General features: G+C 45.1%; 1 protein-coding gene across 1 annotated transcript in view; it reads right to left on the bottom strand.

Annotated features, from left to right (window-relative positions):
* Positions 1-4,334: 4,334 nt before the first annotated feature.
* JAG1 (jagged canonical Notch ligand 1) overlaps positions 4,335-19,333 on the bottom strand; it is a 38,508-nt gene continuing 23,509 nt past the window's right edge. The window contains exons 9-26 of the mRNA XM_007956422.2: positions 17,854-17,967; positions 17,193-17,306; positions 16,715-16,761; positions 16,207-16,380; positions 15,602-15,752; positions 14,595-14,759; positions 13,974-14,087; positions 13,319-13,432; positions 13,095-13,208; positions 12,832-12,948; positions 12,321-12,348; positions 11,758-11,843; positions 7,621-7,734; positions 6,660-6,769; positions 6,335-6,568; positions 5,973-6,104; positions 5,637-5,787; positions 4,335-4,792 (exon numbers count right to left, since the gene is read on the bottom strand). Of these exons, the coding sequence (XP_007954613.1) occupies positions 4,335-4,792; positions 5,637-5,787; positions 5,973-6,104; positions 6,335-6,568; positions 6,660-6,769; positions 7,621-7,734; positions 11,758-11,843; positions 12,321-12,348; positions 12,832-12,948; positions 13,095-13,208; positions 13,319-13,432; positions 13,974-14,087; positions 14,595-14,759; positions 15,602-15,752; positions 16,207-16,380; positions 16,715-16,761; positions 17,193-17,306; positions 17,854-17,967 (2,537 nt within the window). The remainder of the gene's footprint in view (positions 4,793-5,636; positions 5,788-5,972; positions 6,105-6,334; positions 6,569-6,659; positions 6,770-7,620; positions 7,735-11,757; positions 11,844-12,320; positions 12,349-12,831; positions 12,949-13,094; positions 13,209-13,318; positions 13,433-13,973; positions 14,088-14,594; positions 14,760-15,601; positions 15,753-16,206; positions 16,381-16,714; positions 16,762-17,192; positions 17,307-17,853; positions 17,968-19,333) is intronic.

Below are 19,333 nucleotides of genomic sequence, written 5' to 3'. Positions count from 1 at the left end.
GGGAAGAAAAAAAAAAAAGTTAAGAAAAATAATTGTTGTTTTTGCAAACTATCTATTTAAAAACAAAACCTCAGGAAGCAGATTTCTGTTCCAACGCTTGGATGAATCAGAGCTTACAAAGTGTAAATACACATTAGCAGGAGGAGGCTTCCCATAACCCATTTGCTTGTGTGTCTTCCCAGACTGGGAACCTCTGAACTCCTGTTTCTCATTCCCAGTAGATGCAAGAAAAAGACCCGCAGTAGAGACGGAAATGATGGAGCAGTGCTCAGCCCAAGTTTCAAACCCTTATTTGAAGATAATAGGTCTGTAGGTCTCTTTTCTTCAAAGGCAACTGGTTTTCAGTTGCCCACTTTTAGACAGACAGGTGTCAAGTTGTTTGGAAAGATAGGGAGCCCACCCTTTAGTTTGCTAAGAAAAATTACTAAGTGAGTTAATTTTGATTCACTTGAATCCTCAGATCAGCTAATATGAAGCATCCAGACCACAACTTGCTCACAGGGCAGTGTAATTATTTAAGAATGATGTCAGGTGGCAATTTAGCAACAAACCGGCTTCCAGGCTACTTAATTCCATAATAAAGAGGCAAAACATTGTAATTAATGAAGAGCTTACCCTTTGGTACTTTATGGCAGAGTTGTTCTCAGATTTCAAGGTACATAAGCAGAGAGGTGGAGCAGTAGCTTGTTGAAATGCAGACTCCCAGGCCCAAATCCCGCAAGTCTGGTCTAGTAGGTCTTGGGTTTGGCCCTGGGAGTCTGCAGTTAAGAGAAACCCACTTGAAAGTTATCCCCTTAACTTCAGACCCCCTTGGCTTTTAGTCAATTAAGATGATAAACCCCTTTTTTAAAAAAATCCTAGTTCTACACTTTACAAATCCAGAATTTCAAGGCAGATTAAAATCTCAATGGCAGTTACCTATCCTGAGACAGCCAGCCTCAAGTTAATTCTTTGACATTTCATGGCATATTCTAATGCTTCAGTTCTAGTCACCAGGATTCTGGACTGAAAGTTCTTTAGTGTTTGGGACCCCCCTTAAAGGGCCCAGAACACTGATGGGAAATAGTAAAGGTACTACATACTCCTTTCTCTAACCAGGACAACCGGGGCTCCACTACCTGCTTCTTTCTTTCTGCAGAAAGGAGGAAAGCACTCCTTGCAATTAATGTCCTGGCTCTGAGCTGGGCCCAGATGAGCCTGATCTACATATTCTCACTGCCAAGAGTGTCCCAGGCAGAAGGCTTGTTAAGTCAACACATATGAATCTCAAGATCACTTCCCTGCTGGAATAAAGAATTGCAGAGGTCCATTAAAGTTTTTTTTTTTTTTTTGGCACAAAAGCATTTGGCAGCTATCCAAGGAATTCTGAGGTCCTGCACAATCCAAGTTTATAAACCACCAGAGTTAAGGTATTGCTTCAGGATGGTGTTTGAATTCAGCACTGCTAAACTGGATGTTGTCCTGACCAGGTGGGTCTGTCCCAGTAGGACCCATCCCCCTCTGACCCCACCTTGCAGAAACCAGCTGTCTACCAGCAGAAATCTGTGCCCCGGTGTAGCAATACTGTCACTGAGATGCCATGGAACTCAAGGCTTACTGCTGCCCAGGTGTTCCAGGCAGCCTCTGAAACAAGCTAAAGACCACTGTGGCCACTCTTTGGGCTGTCACTGAGTCCCTTGCTGGCTCTGGCTCATGCCCAAGGAGTTAGGGACATTCAAAGCCTACCATCCTTTCTTAAACAAATGCCTATCAGAGCACACAATTCCTAGCCTGGTACAAAAAGAGAAAATAGTTTTCCCAAGAACAAAAAAAGAAAAACACCCTTGCCAGCTTTTTCTCCAAAGTTTGTTGATGGAGCATTTACCGTGAAAACCAGATGGGTAGACAGGCCTGGATGCTAAAGTGCTAGGGAACAGCTCAGAAAAGGTGCAAACTCTGGCCTCCTAACCAGCAGCAGGGTTAGGAAGGCTGCTGAAAGCCATCCAGGCGCCTGTCACCACAGCTCATCCCTCATTGTAGATGGACCGGAGACGAAGCTCCCCCATACCCTGCTGCACAAGGTGGGGCCTAGGCCCCACAAGTGAAAGATCCACAGCTCTCCCGCCCTTCTTCCAGTGCCGGATTCTGGAACTTCACAGAAGGCCAGATACCCAGCACTCATGACCACATAGCCGGGCTAGCTGGACACTCCCTCCCTGGGAACAAGGTGATGAGCAGATGGGGGGTCCCTAACATCAGCAGCTTATAACTACTACCTCCTGTGCAGCAAGGAAACAGCCAGCCCTGGGGGCCTCATGGTGCACAAAGCCACGAGGGTGTGGCCTATAATGACAACAGTACATTAATATTAATCTAAGTAGCCGGGGGGTGGGAGGGAGCATTACATTTCCTCTTCATCCCTAATTCCCAACTATTTCAAACCCTTTTAGTGCAGCAGGCACTTCCTGAGTGCCCGCAAACAATTCACCCTCCCTGCTACCAAACCTTAATCCAGTGATGTTTATTCAAGCCGTATTCCCACTTGCTGTTGAATAACCCCTTTCTGAGTGTTAGAGAACAGCCTACCAAGGGAAGCAAGGCCCCCTGGGACCAGGGCTCTGTCTGCTCCAGCTCCAGTTTCTGAGAACTTCAGATGAATTTTGTTTGAAAAAAGCTTTCACAGTGAAGCCTCGGTTCCCTGTCAAGCACTTGCCTGTTTTACCCGATTATCAGAAAGGAGCCAGTGGGGTGGCAAAGGCACAGCCAAGCACAAATACTGAAGGTCAGGAGTCCAAACCGTTCCATGTTTTCATACAAAAAATTTAATAAATATTACTTTTCAAAGTTTATTGCCAGGAACAACACATCAAAGATGCATTTTAATGTTCATTTAACACTAATAGGACAATACAAAGTATCTTCACGGTCTCAACGGTGAACCAACGAGATTACTCTGTTTTATAAGCCTTTTTGATCTCAAACGTCATAATAGCACTTTGATTTCCTCACTTCAGGCAGGCAGTGTAATCTATGGCAAATCTAAACAGTGATCTTACTGGACATTTTACGGTTCAAGTATTCAACTAGCTTATGAGAATACTCCCTAAATGCAGTAGATAACAACAAAAATAAATCAAATCTACAAGTGGTTCAGCATTACATATGAATGGTGAAAGGAAATCAAAATTTACAAAATAAGATTGGTGTGCTTCCAACGCCACACAATTAATTTGATATTTTTAATGATGATATTCAACCACTCACATTTTGGCTACATCAAGTTCAACTTTATCCCTTAAAACTGTTTTGCAGCAGATCACCTGCCTGTCTCTTTTCAAGTCTAAAGCAGAATTAAAAAAAAAAAAAAGAACCTGTTCTAATTTCTCAAACTGCCTCAGTCAGTCCTTAAATGTGTTTTAAAGTGATGCTATAGAAGGTGTTTTCAACATCTGACGTCGTACAGGAAAAAAAAAAATTCCATCAGTATTCAGGCACAGAAGCCCATCCTATCGTTTTAAAATAAACTATTTCCAAACATCTTAATTTTGGCTTATAGGCAACATGTAATAAGAAAATAAGTTCAAAAAAAAAAAGCCATAAGCTTACAATGCTATCAAAAACCTTCAACTCTAAACACATACATATAAATAAAAAGGAATGATGTTTTTAAGGCTCTTGATTATTAAGTTAATAAATCAAATATACACAGTGATTAATAAAAAAAAAAGAATTATTTACATAACTGTACAAAATTTCTACTTTTGACACATTTTTCCTCTTTTAAATTCTTCATTTTACCAGCAACTGCTGACATCAAAGTCCCCCCACCCCACCAAAAAAAATACAATAAAAAAAATAAATAATAAACTCCTTTGTGATAGTTGCTGTGGTTCTGAGCTGCAAGGCACTTTCAAATACAGAACTATTTGTACGTCATCATAAAACCAATATACAAAAACAACTCAAGAGTCAATAAATATAAATAAAACTATCCTCCTAAGACTGCATCACCATCAGGACACCTGGCAGGAGTGGAAGCTCAAGGACTAAGGGCGAGACAGTCTCCTGGCGGGCCCAGCCCATGGCGTGTCGGCTGCAGGGGAACCCATATGAGGGCACTTTTGACTGGTTTTGCATAGCTGTGAAATGCAGCACTTGCGTTTTCCAGCTGACCACAGAAACTACCCTTGCCAGTGTAAGCCAGCTTGTCAGAACTTAAATTAACACAGGGATTCTAAGTCCGTAACAGCCTTAGACTCAAACATGACATGACAGTTGAAAAGAACTACAAGCCCTGGGTGCCTTTAAACACTACCTAAGGGTGGCGTCCGTGAGGCGGCAGCACCTGCTGTCTGCTATACAATGTACTCCATCCGGTTCAAGCTTTGGGCACTTTCCAGGTCTCTGTTATCCTGTTTGTTTGTCCAGTTGGGGTGCTTTGCTGATGTGCCATTGGGGGCCTTCTCCTCTCTGTCTACCAGGGTGTATGCCGGCTGCTTGGCAAACCGGGCTTTCTGCTGGTGTTTATCCATGTCATCCTCCTCGACTTCGGAGTTATGTGTCCTTATTTTGGACATCTTGGAGTTTTTGTTCTCGTAATCCTTGATGGGCACGGTGTTGGCTCCGTGCTTCTCAATGGGGTTCTTGATCTGGTTCAGCTGCTCCCGTACATTGTTGGTGGTGTTGTCCTCGGAGGCAGAGTGAGTGTGGCTGCTTGGCTTCCGCCGCTTCCGCACACACCAGTAGAAGGCCGTCACCAAGCAACAGATCCAAGCCACGGTTAAGACAGAGCTCAGCAAGGGAACTAGGAAATCTGTAAGGCAGGCACAAAACCAATTAACTCCCAGAAGGAAAAAAAAAAATCCCATCACAGGAACAAAAGAATACCAACAGTGATGCTGCCTGTCCTTAGTCTATAAAAGGGATGCCATGGGGACAAGTCCCTTTTCACAACCACAAGTTGTCAATTCACAGCTTGATAAGCAAAGGCTGGGATCAGGGGCCTAGAGACCTTGACTCTTTGGTCCCCTGAGAGGCCAGTAAAGCAGCGGCTCCTACAGGCTCTCCGACTCCAAATGGGGAGAGCGGTGTCTGGGTAAGACAAGGGGAGTCTGGCTTCTTAGGGAGCTCATTATAGGATCAGATTTTCAAAATTATGAAAAACTTGAATCAGCATGTCTGCATGGCTCAAGTGACCCATGGTTACATGCCCACTTTCTCAGCTTGCTAGAATGTTAATAAGCAAGACAGTCAGAAGGGGAGTCTGGAAGCCTTCAGGGGCTATCAAGACGGCTATCAAACTAAGGGCTCCCTGTGCTCAGGCTGGGCCCCAGGACACCAAGTCAGGCTTTGTATGGCCTTGAGCCCAAGGCACAGTGACACTCTGCCCCAGGGCTTTAAGACAGACTGAGAAACAGTACATTTTCTGAGGGCAGCCTCTTTATAAGACTTAAAGCTTATTGGAGGGAAAACATAGGTTTACCCTGCCCCCCATCAGCCATATCATCTTGGTCAAACCGTTTTCGCACTAGTTAAATGAGGGGTTCCTCTAAGAGAGGAACTGTCAGGTAATTCGCTGCCTAATGATTTTATTCCACAGTGTGATAAAATCAGTTTGTCATCCCAGAAGGGGACCCAGTCTTCACTTGCACACCCACCTGTTTTGTTCTTCACAGGACGCCTCTGCACCCTTACTTCTGCAACAGCTGCAATAAGAGAGCTGTTTCCATCACGTTTACTAACAAGATCTATTATTTTATCAGTGATTTCCTTGATAGGGTTTCCATCGTCCCGCATGTCCTCAGCAGACTAGAAAAAGAAATGTTAGTCTTGAAGGTCAACAGATATGCAACAGTAGCCTTTATACAAAATTCCTTGATAATATGTGGACTTAAAGCTCTTTGTCAATGTATGTATTCAACTTTTAGACTGGCTGAGTTGGCATGCAACCTTGTAAGCACAGGCCAGGGTAGACTAGTCTTACTTATACTTACAATGGCCACATGAATTTCATTGTTGGCTGACAGGGAAGGTTCACAAGCTATGTAGATTGAGTATTCAGCAGAAACATTCTTCAAGATATTCAAATTCCTCAATTCACTGCAAATGTGTTCAGTGGTAAGGCCCTAAAACAAATTTGAAAAGTCAACACATATGTAAGAAGCAAATAAGGAAACAAAAAACAAACCCAAAGGCAAAAAACGGATGTTTTCTTTGAAGTTAGGCTAAATTCAGCTGCTTTCCTATAAAACTGGAATTGAAGCTAAAGAAAACTAGATCCTAGTTTGTGATTCTTCCAGTTCAACACATGTAGACACCCACCACTGCACAAATCAGAAAAGAAATTGTTTCATACCGGTGACATCATTTCTTTGTTAAAGGTGAACGTGATGTTTGCACAGTTATCCTGGTAATAGGAGTCAGAAGTGCACTTGGTCTTCACTGGTTGGAGACTGGAGGACCGGCACTCCCCTACACCAGTGCAGGGGCGCACGAAACACTGGTCATCCAGGATGGGGACGCAGCTCTGCCCGCTGGGGCATTCACTGTGCCCTTTGTGCATCAGGCATGGCCGAGGACCACACCAGACCTGGGGAGAGACAGACAGGAATCGTAGGCTTAGGGAAAGCACTGTTAACAACCCTAAACACCCAAGAGCCATGGCAGCCCTCACGCCTCACCTTTGAACAGGCGATCCTTCCATTCAGGCACTGACAGGCGTTACAGTCATCGTCCCATTTGGCCCCATCTGGTATCACACTCCCCATGGTGATGCAAGGTCTCCCTGAAACTAGAAGGTGGAGATGCGTGAATACTAGGAGTTTCCTTTTCTGCAGACTTGATCGTTGTCCTCAGCTCTTCACTCCCTCCTGTTATGAAACGATGGCACCCATGCCCTCTGTCATGCAACAACACAGTTCCTCCCATGGTGGGCAGTGCACTCCCCACCCCACCCCCCACTGACTGGCTTTAGCCACTGCCTGTTAGCCAACGACCTATGAGCAGTCTTCAACTGGGCTCTCACGGTTAAACTTAGCCTCCTGCACTTCCCATTTGTCACAAAAAGAACATGCCCCAAATAGAGCCCTCAGTTCAGGCATGAGGTGGGGGCACACTGAACAACCTGACTCCAACCCACACCATAATCACACTAAGAAAATAAGTTGCCATGAAGTCATCACTACTTGTGGCGACTGCAAATGGGTTGGAGTAGAACTGCTGCTCCCAAGAGTTTGCAATGGATGGTGTTTCAGGGACAGATTTCCAGGCCTTTCTCCTAAGGCATCTTTGGGTGGACTTGAACCTCCAACCTTTATTGAGGAACTGAATGCATTAACTGTCTGCACCACCCAGGACTTCATGATCACTGTACCCACCCAATAAAAATAAACGCCTGTTGTAAGCCACTAAGTTTTGGGATAGTTTGTTACACAGCATTATAGCAACAATAGCTGCCTGAAAACAAAAGCCCAATTGACAGCCACCCTGTCTTTAGGAGACTCTCCATATTCCCCGCTTCCCCTGCTGCCCACAGTGAATTGTTCCCTAAGCTCAACACCCACTTGTGAACAGTCACAATAGCAACTGCAATGTCCGCTCACCCCACATGGCACATGGGCAGCTGGGCCCTGGCACACATACCTTCCTGGCACTTGGCACCACTATGCCCTGGCGGACAAACACATCGGTAGCCATTGATCTCATCCACACAGGTAGCCCCTAAGGCACAAGGGGAGGACTGGCATTCATTGATATCTAGGGGAAATGGAGTTCAAGTTTAAGCTCCAATAGGAGACAAAAAATTTTTACGTTTTTATTGACACATACAGATTAAAAAAAAGCATACAAGTATAAGCTTCATGAATGTTCACTCATACAACCCATAAGTATCAATAAAGTATCAATGCCTCGAAAGCCCCCACCATACTCACATCTGGTCACTGCCCTGCCCCCATGATCTCTGCTATCTTGACAGCATTTTAAATTAGTTGTTTTCTCTGACAGTACCATTTAGAGCAAGGTCTGTGTGATAGTTGGAGCTGTGTGTCACCTTGGCTGGACCACAATTCTGTGTGGTTTAAGCAGCTGTGATGTGGGTTATTCCCATGAAGGGATCGGATATGTGTGTTTCAAGCAGCCAATCGGTTGAAAGGGTGTTTTCCTAGGGGTGTGGCCTGCTTCCAATATTTACATACATCTTAGGAGCTCTAGTAGCATAGCGCCTAGGCATTTGACTGCTAACTGGAAGGCTAGCAGTTCAAACCCACCAGCCACTCCTCAAAAGAAGATTGGGCAATCTACTTCCATAGTGATACTGCCTCGGAAACCAAGGAGGGATCACTATGAATCGGATCCGACTCCACAGCATTGAGTTTGGTTTGGTTTTGGGGAGAAATGACACTCTTCTGTGGATCAGGATCCTGTTGTGCTGCCTACAACTGCCCACGAATGAATAATCCACCACTCAGCCTGGTGATCTTGGATTGGTCATTCACTGGAGTCAAGAGCCGGTATACTGCCTGCCAACCTTGAGCTCATCAGCCCTTGCAGCTCAGTGAGTCGGGAAAGCCTCCAGCTCAACGTTTGATCCAAGAACTTGGGACTTGCCAGCTTCTGTAAGTGTGTAAGCCATTTTCCCAAGATAAATTTCTCACCCCCTCTCTCCATATATAACCTTTACTGGTTTTGCTTCTCCAGAGAACCCAGCCTAACACATTTGATACCAGGAGTGGTTCTAGAAAAACAAATATCATAAGGATAGGCTTCCTTAATTGGTTCTCACCAATTCTGTTTTGGTTTTCCAATTTGATTAATCGGAAAGGCACTGTTGACTCTGCCTCCATTAGTAAAGAGGGCCCTGCTAATCTGTAGCTGAGGTGGCAACATTAATATGCAAAATAGCACCACCAGGATCAAGAGGAGCTCTGGTGGTATAGTACCTAAGGCATTTGATTGCTAACCAGAAGGGTGGCAGTTCAAACCCACCAGCCACTCCTCCGAAAGATTGGGCAATCTACTTCCATAGTGATACCACCTTGGAAACCCAAGGAGGTGTCACTGAGTTGGATCTGACTCCATGGCAGTGAGTTTGGTTTTTTTTTTTTTTTTTTGAGTAGATCAAGTATTTTTCAGAACTGAGCCTCTGAGTCATTGTATGTTTGTTATTTTTCTGCAATTTTGTCAGTATGGAGAGTATAAGGAAGCTGGTTGGTTGGTCCTACTTACACTAGACAAAGTGGTAAAAGAGCAGATGAGTTCAGAGCTGCTCAATCACAGCTCAAGCACTATATAAAAGACCTCAATGTTTCCAGTTATGCTCTGAAAGAAAGCCTTATTTCCTCTAACAACAGAGGTGATATTGCTGAAAACCAAACCCAGAGTCTCATTGTGAGGGTGGCTGAATTACAATGCCAGTTGAATTGACAACCCAGAATGGTATCTGAAGTTAAAGTGAGGATACTGATTGGGAAAAAATGGGATCCTGATTACCTAGGGGAAGTTGGATTGACATTACATAATGGAGGTAAAGAACATGTCTGGAATACAGGAAATTCTTCAGGATGTCTCTTACTACTACCATGCCCTGTGATTAAAGTCAATAGAAAACTACAGGAACTCAATTCTGATATGACTACTAATGGCTCAGACCCTTCAGGAAGGTAGGTTTGGGTTAACCCCACCAGGCAAAGAACCATGACCAGGCTGAGATGCTTGCTGAGGGCAAAGGAAATACAGAATGAGTGGTGGAAGAGGGGAAGTTCTGAATACCAGCTATGACCACGTGACCAGTTGTAGAAATGAAGACTGTGAGTGTTCTATTTCTTCATTGTATATGTGCAAATATTTTTGTTTCCCTCTGTTATGAATTGTGAAATATAAGTAAGATTAATGTGTTCTGGTTGTACGTCTGTTAGCGTTGTCATGTTAGGCACAAATATGACTTTGTAATTGTATTTAGAGATTATATATGGTTAAGATGATATGTACAACTGCCAAGTTGACAAGGGGTGGACTGAGATAGCTACAGCTGTGTGTCAACTTGGCTAGACCGTAATTGTGTGGTTTAAGCAATTGTGATGTGGGTTATTCCAATGATGGCATTGGATGTATATGTTTTGAGCTAATCCACTGAAAGGGAGTTTCCCTAGGGGTGTGGCCTGCTTCCAGTATATTTACGGACATCCTGGGAAAAGAGACACTCTTCTGTGGATTGGAATCCTGTTGTGCTGCCTACGACTGTCCGTGTTTCAGTTGTACATGTGTCAGCATTTATCATGTGAGGCACAAGCATGACTTTATTATTGTCCTTAGAGATTACATACTGTTAAGAAGATGTGTACGACTGCGAAGTTGACAAGAGGTGGGTGGACTGTGATAGTTGGAGCTGTGTGTCAACTTGACTGGACCACAATTCTGTGTGGTTTAAGCAATTGTGATGTGGGTTATTCCCATGATGAGATCAGATATGTATGTTGTGAGCAGCCAATCCGTTGAAAAGGGAGTTTCCCTAGGGGTGTGGTCTGCTTCCGATATATTTATGGACATCCTGGGAAAAGGGGCACTCTTCTGTGGATCTGTATCCTGTTGTGCTGACTACAACTGTCTGTGAGGGAACAATCTACCATTTGGGCTGGAGATCTTGGATTCATCACTCATTGGAGTCAAGAGCCAGTATACTGCCTGCCAACCTTGAGCTCGTCAGCCCTTGCAGCTGCGTAGTCAAGCTCAGCCTGACATTTGATCCAAGGGGTTGGGACTTGCCAGCTTCTGTAAGTCTGTGAGCCATTTTCCTCAAGATAAATTCCTCCCTCTGTCTCTCTCTGTGTTCTTTCTCTTCTTTTCTCTATGTATATAAACTTTACTGGTTTTGCTTCTCTAGAGAACCCAGCCTAACACAGTCTGTAAAGAGCCAGATAATAAATCTCAAGTTTTACAGACTATAGGGAATCTGTCACAACTACTCAACTCTGTCACTGTGAAGGCAGCTATAGATAGTACATGAATGAATGAATGTGGCTTTATTTACAAAAACAGACAGCAAGTTAGATTTGGACCCCAGGCTGAAGTTAGCGATCCTTGATCCAGAAACAAGGATCAGGTACAACTCTCTCTCCCTCTCATCTAGTGCTGAAGTCCAGTAAATCAGACTAAAGGATTTCAGACATTAGTACAAGTCCTAACAATTTGAGAGCAACAACAAAAAATAATACAACTATTCTATCACTTTTTGTAAGAGAAGGGGCACACAGAAAAATAGGAAAAAATGTTTAAAATAAGGAAAAAATGTTTGAAATAAGGAATAAACTTTGAAAAACCTATACTATCCCTACCGCCATCCCGTTTTAATCATTTTTCCAGGACCCGATAAAACCTGTCGCAGTCCAGCCTTGGAAACCACAGCCTGTTTTCTTCCACATGAGTTAGCCCTGTCCCATATCAGTGAAGCTATGGCAAAGGTTTACTTGCCCATGATTTCATGTCACTCATGGGGAAAAGCACACACTTCCCCTCGGGGGTTCAGTGTGGATGAACTGTCCATTCTGTGGCTGGAACTCTCCCCGCTGGAAGCAGGAGGGCTGTGCCACCAGCCACCAACAGGTACTTGGGAGAAGCCAGCAGAGGGACATCTTAATCCCAGCTGGAGGCAGGAGATGACTTGCTTTCTCAGTGCCACTTAAAAGGGAACTCTGGCATTAATTGCTTTTAAAGATGAAGAAAGTCTCACACTGAAGGGTGGGGATAAAGCCATGTAGAGACCCAGATAGGGCCCTTCCTTACTTATTCTGCAGTCAGGCCCAGCAAAACCCGGGGCACATTCACAGCGGTACCAGTTGTCTCCATCCACGCATGTCCCACTGTTGTAACTAAGAGGAAATCAAGGGTGCTGTCAGTTACCAACCTCCCAACTCTAGCTGCCAATCACCTCATGTCTCCATAATAATGCCATTTACAATCAGTGGTGGCTCTCACCCTCGCTGCACCAGCATTTGCTTGGGCAGCTTTGAAAATACCGATGCCTCGATCCCACCCTAGAGATCCGAATTTCATCGATCTGGGTTGCAGCCTGGGCACTGGGACTTTTAAAAGCTCCCCAGGTGATTCACGTGTGTGGTGAGCTTGCAAGTCACTGCTTTAAATGAAGACAGGATGAGGCTAATTAAAGTATGCCCCTACCCCCACCAACAGGATCAGCATCAGGTGGGAGCTTCTTAGAAATGTGGGGTCTTGAGAAGTTCCCCCCAAAAGCTACTATATCAGAAGCTACATTTTAAACAAGGGCCCTGGAGGTTCACATGCACGTTCGTCTGACAAGTACTGGTTTAAAAGGTTAGCATTCTTACCAGGGATGAGGACTGCAGTCATTGGTATCTGCAAAGAAAAAGAGAACTGATTAAAAAAAAAAAAAAGACCAAAAGGGAAAAGGGGTCTTAACCCTCCGTAAGTAAAAACACCTTTTATTTTCTTAATGCTTAAATGATAAAGTCGTAGTTAAAACCAGGAGAATCCATAGAATACTACAACAAATTAGAACCAGGTTTCCCTCATGTTTGGTCTCCCTGGCTGTGGGAGAAGAGGCTGTGGTAAGGAAGTGGGAGGGGGTGTGAGAATGGAAGGTGACAGGCTACTGGTTCGGAACCAGCTCTGGGAACCGAGACTCCATCTGTCTCCACTTATCTCTCTCTGCCTTTCTCATGCCCGGGTCAGGGCTGCAGCCTATCAAGTCATTAGAGCAGACCCAGGTGATGAAGACACAGACATCAAACAGCGTGGCTTCTGGTCTCAATTCAGAGTCCCTGAGGAGGTCAAGAGAGGCTCCAGCTGCCCTGGGAAAGCTAAGGGGGAGATACTCACTCTGAGTGCAGATGGGCCCTTCCCAGCCTTCTTTGCAGACACATGTGAAGGACTCTCCATTGACCACACAGGTGCCTCCATTATGGCAGGGGTTGGGCAGGCAGCTACTGTTTCGGGCTACAAGACAAGAACAGACAAGACCACCTTCTCTGAGGATACAGACCATCTGGTGAGGCAAGAACCAGACCCAGGAAAAGGATCATAAGCAGATATGCTCAGTGACCACACCCCGCTGTGCATCCCGTGTAGGGCAGAAAGGTTACCGATGTTACAGGTTGTTCCTTCCCAGCCTCCAGGACACATGCACTTAAAGGTATCCCCTTCGTCATAGCAGGTGCCGCCATTGTTGCAGGTAGCTTCATCACACTGGCTGTCACCTGCAGGAGGAACGCCTCAGCGTGAGCCTCTGGGCAGGTCCCATCTCACAGACGATAAGGAGTGGTCCCAGAAGAGGTCATTTGAATCAAGCCCCCCCGCCCACACTTACGCGAATGGCACGTCTTTCCTTTCCACCCATTTTTACAGTCGCAATAGAAGTCATTGACCAGGTCCCGACACGTGCCCCCATTGTGGCAGGGGTTCTGGCTGCAGTCATTAATATCTAGAATGAAAGATGAGACACTCAGTGAAGATGTTTCCAGAACTATTCTCAATACACAGAAGTCTCTTCTACCACATTAAGCTCCTGCTTTTCAGTCCTTGAATTCCAAGAACAAGTCAACAATCTCAGGACTTAAATATAAGGACCCCTTTTCTAGGAGTAAAAGATTCTCCCAACTGGGTTACTTTTAATGCCACAAGTTAGGCAACATGACGGCAAGCCTCTGTAACTTCCGGGAAAACTAAATATCAAGACAAATTAAAATCTAAACAGAAAGATGACCCCTTCCTGACAAGCAATGATATTTATTATCCTCATCATACATTCTAATTCTATAGCTCTTCAGCAGAAGATCTCTCCCAGCTGCTGTCAGCACCAACAGCTGTAAACAGGACATAGGTAACGCTGCTCAGGGCAGAAACTGCTGTGGGTCTTACTTCCAGCAGTTTCTTAAAGAGGGAGGCCCCTCCAAATTGAAGTGGGATTAATGCCCTCCCCGGTCTAAACCCCACACCATCCCCAAAGGACCACTGAGACTCACTGGTTTCACAATAGGCTCCCTCCCAGCCGTCACTACAGATACACTTGTAGGAGTTGACACCATCGATGCATGTGCCACCATTTTTACAGGGGTTACTCTCACAGTCATTAATATCTGTGTAGTGGAGAGGGGGAAAAAAAAGTGGAAAAATAAATGAAGCACAAGGAATACATAGGCAAGCACTATGGTTTTCACAACTGCTTCCTTAGAGAATACACCTGGTACCCATAACATTTTACACTCCTGAAGGACTGTTTCTCCAATGAGATGGGCAGGCTGACCAGGCAGGGGCTTCCAGAGTGCCTCATACATTTTCTTTAATGCCCTCAACAAGCTAAGCTACTTGGCAGAAGTGGCAAAGAAATGCCTACAGAAATAGGAACCATCCAAACTAGTAAGATTCCAGAACATTCCAAAATAATCATGCTATAGGTTCAGAGGCATTTAGGGTGGTCTGGCAAATTAGACACAACATCTGCCTTACAATCCCAGGTGTAACAATACCTTTACTGGTCTCCCTCTCTTACTGCTCCTAACTGCCTACAGCAAAGCTCAAGGGACCCATAAGCTGGGAAATACAGAGTGGGCCACCTGTGCCCCACCACCCAATGGGGTCCTTACTTTCATGGCAGTACGTTCCAGTGAAGCCTTTGTTACAGTCACAGGTGAATTTGCCTCCCGATTGACTCTTGCACTTCCCGTGGGGACCACAGACGTTCGAGGAAATGTACCGCACCCCTTCAGGAGTGTCGTTGGAGGCCATGGCCACTGTGCAGCTATCAATTACTAGAAGACAGACTTGGGATCAGATCGCAGCCATGGACCCAAAACACACAGCATTCCCAAGCCAAGCCTGCTTTCCTGGGATGGGCACCCTTTGGCTAACGATGGTGAGAAGTCAAGAGATAGCCAAGGCCAAGATTCTGGCAACTTGCCACGTCCCACTGTGACAAGCAAAGTTGTGACTCCAGAGTTTTGTTTTGTTTTTTTAAGTATTTTCTCCATATGTAGCCAAATTCCAAGAACAGATCAATCTGTCATCCTGTCTGACATCTATCCCAATTGGCTGAAGCTTGCTAAGGAGAAAAGAACAACTTCATTTCCTTAAATAGGCTATGATTAAGGCTAAATGAAGGACAAATGCTGCCCAATACAGTAGCCACAAGCCACATGTGGCTATTTAAATTTAAATGAAATAAAGTGTCAATTTCTCAGTTGCACTAGTTCATTCTAACTATTGATAGCCACATGTAAACTGACAGCTGTTATACTGGAAGCAGATAGAGAACGTCTCCACCGCTGCAGAAATTTCTATTGGACAGCACGCTGCTGTAAGGAATCTGTTTCAGCATTGCAGATCAGCCCACCCCAGAAAAGCAGTGACAAATGGACTTCACATTCTCTCCCCTTGGCTACTTGTAAACATGGTTCTCCCACAGGCGGGCCTAAATAGATTGTTTCCATGTGTTCCACATGTTCTGACTTCTCTAAGCAGTCAGGTAAGGGGTTTTCTACCCAGAGGTACTCCTCATCTAAACTGCTTCTAAGAGGGCTAAGTAAGGGGCAGTAACAAACAGAAAAGAAGAGCAAGACATGGGGACAGCCAGGCCCTGCAGGGAGGGCAGTACCTTCACACGGGGTTGTGCGGCAGTGGTCTTTCAGGTGTGAGCAGTTTTTGCCCTCGTAGTCCTCAGGACACTTGCAGAAATAGTCGCTGGCACGGTTGTAGCACTGGGCACCATTCTGGCAGGGATTGGGCTCACAATAATCTATGTCTAACTGCAAGTATCAGGAAGAGGGCAAAGAGGAGAGGAATCAAAGTAAAACAAAGGTATATTTATAAGTTCTCTGAGGCAGCCAACACAGGAACGTGACCCCCTTCCATCCATTTCTATTAGGAGAACTCACTGCAGAATACACACCTAGACCCTAGGAATGGCCACTGTCAAGTAAGCATTTAAAATCCATGGGCAGAGTCAGAAAGCTGGGTGGTAGGGGTGAAATGGAACACAAAGCCACAGAGATTGGCTACAGACAGACATGTAAAAAAAAAATTCATTCATCAGTATCTTTTTCCATCAGCATTTGTCTAGCAGATATCCCTAGTCAACAGCAATGTTAATGAGTTTCGCACAAACTCAAGACCAGAGTCAAGAGGAGGAGCCAGGAGGCAGGGATGAAGGGTAGGCTCTGCTGTCAAAACTTGGCCATCTGAGGTTTTACCACCACTCACCTGACACAGGTTTCCCGAGAAACCAGTGGGACACAGACACTGGAATCTGTTGATTTCATTCTGACAGTGACCCCCATTCAAACAGGGGTTGCTGGCACACTCATCGATGTCTCTCTCACAGTGATCGCCTGCATAGCCAGGTGGACAGATACAGCGATAACCATTAACCAAATCCTGGAGGAGAAGGAGGGGAGAAACACATGCTTTTTTTCCCATGTACTCCACAAAAACACAGGGCAGCAGGGGCATAGAGGAGGGCTGCAGTTCAGCTGATTCACTGAAGCAGTTGAATGCAAAACTCTTGAAATGTGTTCGGGAACGTCTATTAGCATGCCTTTAAGATGACTCCCAGGTGGCTGGAGTAACATAAGCCCTGGTGAAACATCCATGGACTCAATTCTCACCTAACTTTTCAAAACCTTGAGGGAACCAAGTTTCCCAGAGTCACAAAAGTCTTAAGATTCGTCTTCAATTGTCAAAGTTTTGATGGAGGTGAAGATTTACTTACCCGACAGGAGGCATCATTCTGACACTGGCCAAGGCAGTCATTAATATCTAAAAAATAAACAAAGCATCCCATTAAGGAGGCAATTTACATTGAAATTGGGCTTAACTGAAAAAAGTCTCCTTTACTCAGGAAAGATAAAAGCTTCTAAATCAGATTTCTGCTTCCCTTGAGATAACAGTTACTGCACTGGGTGGGAACTCTCCCTAATTCTTCTAGCCTGAGCTGGTGAAACTTCACATCATTGTTTTAGCCATCTTATCAGAACACGGCCTTTACCAACTAATGAGCCTGATAAAGCCCTTGTTTTCATTTGTGCTGCTGACCACTCCCTCTCTGAAAACTTCCCACTATGAACTTTTCCTTCTAATACCCTAGCCTTCTCTAAGTACCCTAGCCTTAGAGCTGGCGCCCACGTATGACCAATGCTTTGCCTACCATCCAAGCTTTGGTGAAAAGCAAAATCGAAACAATCACTCACTGCTGTCACAATTCTGCCCGGTCCAGCCAGGAAGACAATCACAGTAGTAGCTCCCAATCAGGTTCTTACAGGACTTGGCATTTACACAAGGTTTGGCCTCACATTCATTTGCATCTGAAAGAACACAAGGATGAGCAGACTGAGTTCTGCCCTCAACCTTCCCTCCAAAGCCCACAGGCCAATAGTTTGTCTGAAATATGAGACATTTTAATAAGCGAGCTAACTAAGAGATGCTAGGTTCACTCTGGAGTCTCTGAGCACTCTCTCTGGCTGGTAAGTAATGCTCATTCACCAGGTCCCCAAAAGAACAGAAAGCCACAGGCATTTCTGCACGAGTCAGCCTAGTTGCTGGGATTTAAATGTGGCGAAAAGAATGCAAGACAGCTCATTCCTCATGAGATCATCCACGATGTGGAATCCAAGTGAACACTCCTCAGATGGACGATTGACATGGTTCAAGGAATCTGGTGACTTTCCCACAGGGCCTAAAAGGGCCAAGCCATTTGCATTCAAGATTCTCTCCCAGGCCCACTAGACTCTTGATAATAAGTGACTGCTTAGTATGATGGAGTACTTGCTCATAGCTAACCATCTTCCTGGATAACTCTGGTTATCAACAACACCCTTTGTACAGGAATTACAGGTACAGGAATTTTCTTACCTATCTGGCACGTCTTGCCAGTCCACTGGGGAGGGCACTCACACTTAAATCCGTTAACCAAGTCCTCACAGGTGCCCCCGTGGGAACAGTTATTTGGAGAACAGTCATCAATGTCTGTACAACAAAAAGGGAAAGGCATTGGTTTAATTTCAATCTGTTTGACAATTAGATTTAATACCACCCCTCAAGTGAGGTCACCTCACTTATAAGCCAGTGCAAGTAAAGCTACAGACAGACAAGGTGGTGTGAAGGCAGGCTTGAAGTCTTTATTTTAGCTTTAAATCCTCCACTGCCCCAGTTCACTTAATCCCTGACCTAAGCAGTGGAGGTGGAGAAGGCACAGGGTGGGTGGGTGGTTGCACTGGGGGGCAAATGGAGACCGCTGAGCATCAACTACCTAGCAACACAGGGCACCTTTATCCGCCTCATCTTTATTTTTGAAGAAAAGTTTCATCATGACGCAAAGGTAGCTAAGAGGTGAGGAGAAATAATACTTCTTTACAGATGAAAATCCTATCTGCTTCCACACTAGACTCAAAAAAACAAACAAACAAACAAACAAAAAAAAACACACCCAATTGGTGAATCAATTCTGACTCATCTGTGCTCCACAAGGTTTCCAATTACTGATTTTTTCAGAAGTAGATCATCAAGCTTTTCCTTCTAAGGTGCCTCTGGGTAGACTCGAACCTCTAACCTTTTGGTTAAAAGCCAAGTGTGTTAAACCATTTGTACCACCCAAGGATTCTTCTACTGGATTATAGAGGCCTCTTAATAACTAATTCACCCAGGATGTGCTGGGCTTAGTTCATGAATTTGCCCTTTTAGTGTCTGGGACAACTAGTTGTTGTTGTTGTTATGTGCCATCGAGTTGAACCCGACTCAAAGTGACTCCTCTTTGGGTTTCCGAGGAAGTATCACTACAGAAGTAGATTGCCTCATCTTCCTTCCGAGGAGTGGCTAGCAGGTTTGAACCATCAGCCTTCTGGTTAGCAGTCAAGTGCCTTAGGCACTACGCTACCAGAGTTCCTGGAACAACTAAAGGAGAGGGGAATTGTTATTACCCCATTTAATTAGAGCAAGGGAGGTTAGGTGCCGTGGTGCGAGCCTGAGCCCAGGCCGCCTGGGTCAGAATTCAGGTCTTCAACCCTGCTGTAAATTGCTTAACTGTGGGGCGCTGCGTAACCACGGTCCTCAGGCTTGCCTGCACCTCAGAATCCCAGCAGCTTAGTAAACAATATGGACCCTTTGATTCAGGGTAGGGCAAGTGGGGCCAAGAAGTCTGCGTGCAAAGCCCCACAGGAGGTTCTGACATATAGACAGGTTTCACAGCCCTGGTAACAGCACAGCCACGGATACATTTGCAGGTTGCTTTTTCAGGGACACCTGCTCCCATGGTAAAAGTCAGCAGTGGTGACAAACTCTCCTGCAGGTGGCCTCTCCTTGCTGCAAGACTAACCATGATTCAGATGAGCTCTGA

Source organism: Orycteropus afer, unplaced genomic scaffold, assembly GCF_000298275.1.
Source record: "Orycteropus afer afer isolate SDZICR_OR568_19922 unplaced genomic scaffold, OryAfe1.0 scaffold00620, whole genome shotgun sequence".
Lineage (NCBI taxonomy): Eukaryota > Metazoa > Chordata > Mammalia > Tubulidentata > Orycteropodidae > Orycteropus > Orycteropus afer.
This window is presented reverse-complemented; position numbering and strand designations above follow the sequence as displayed.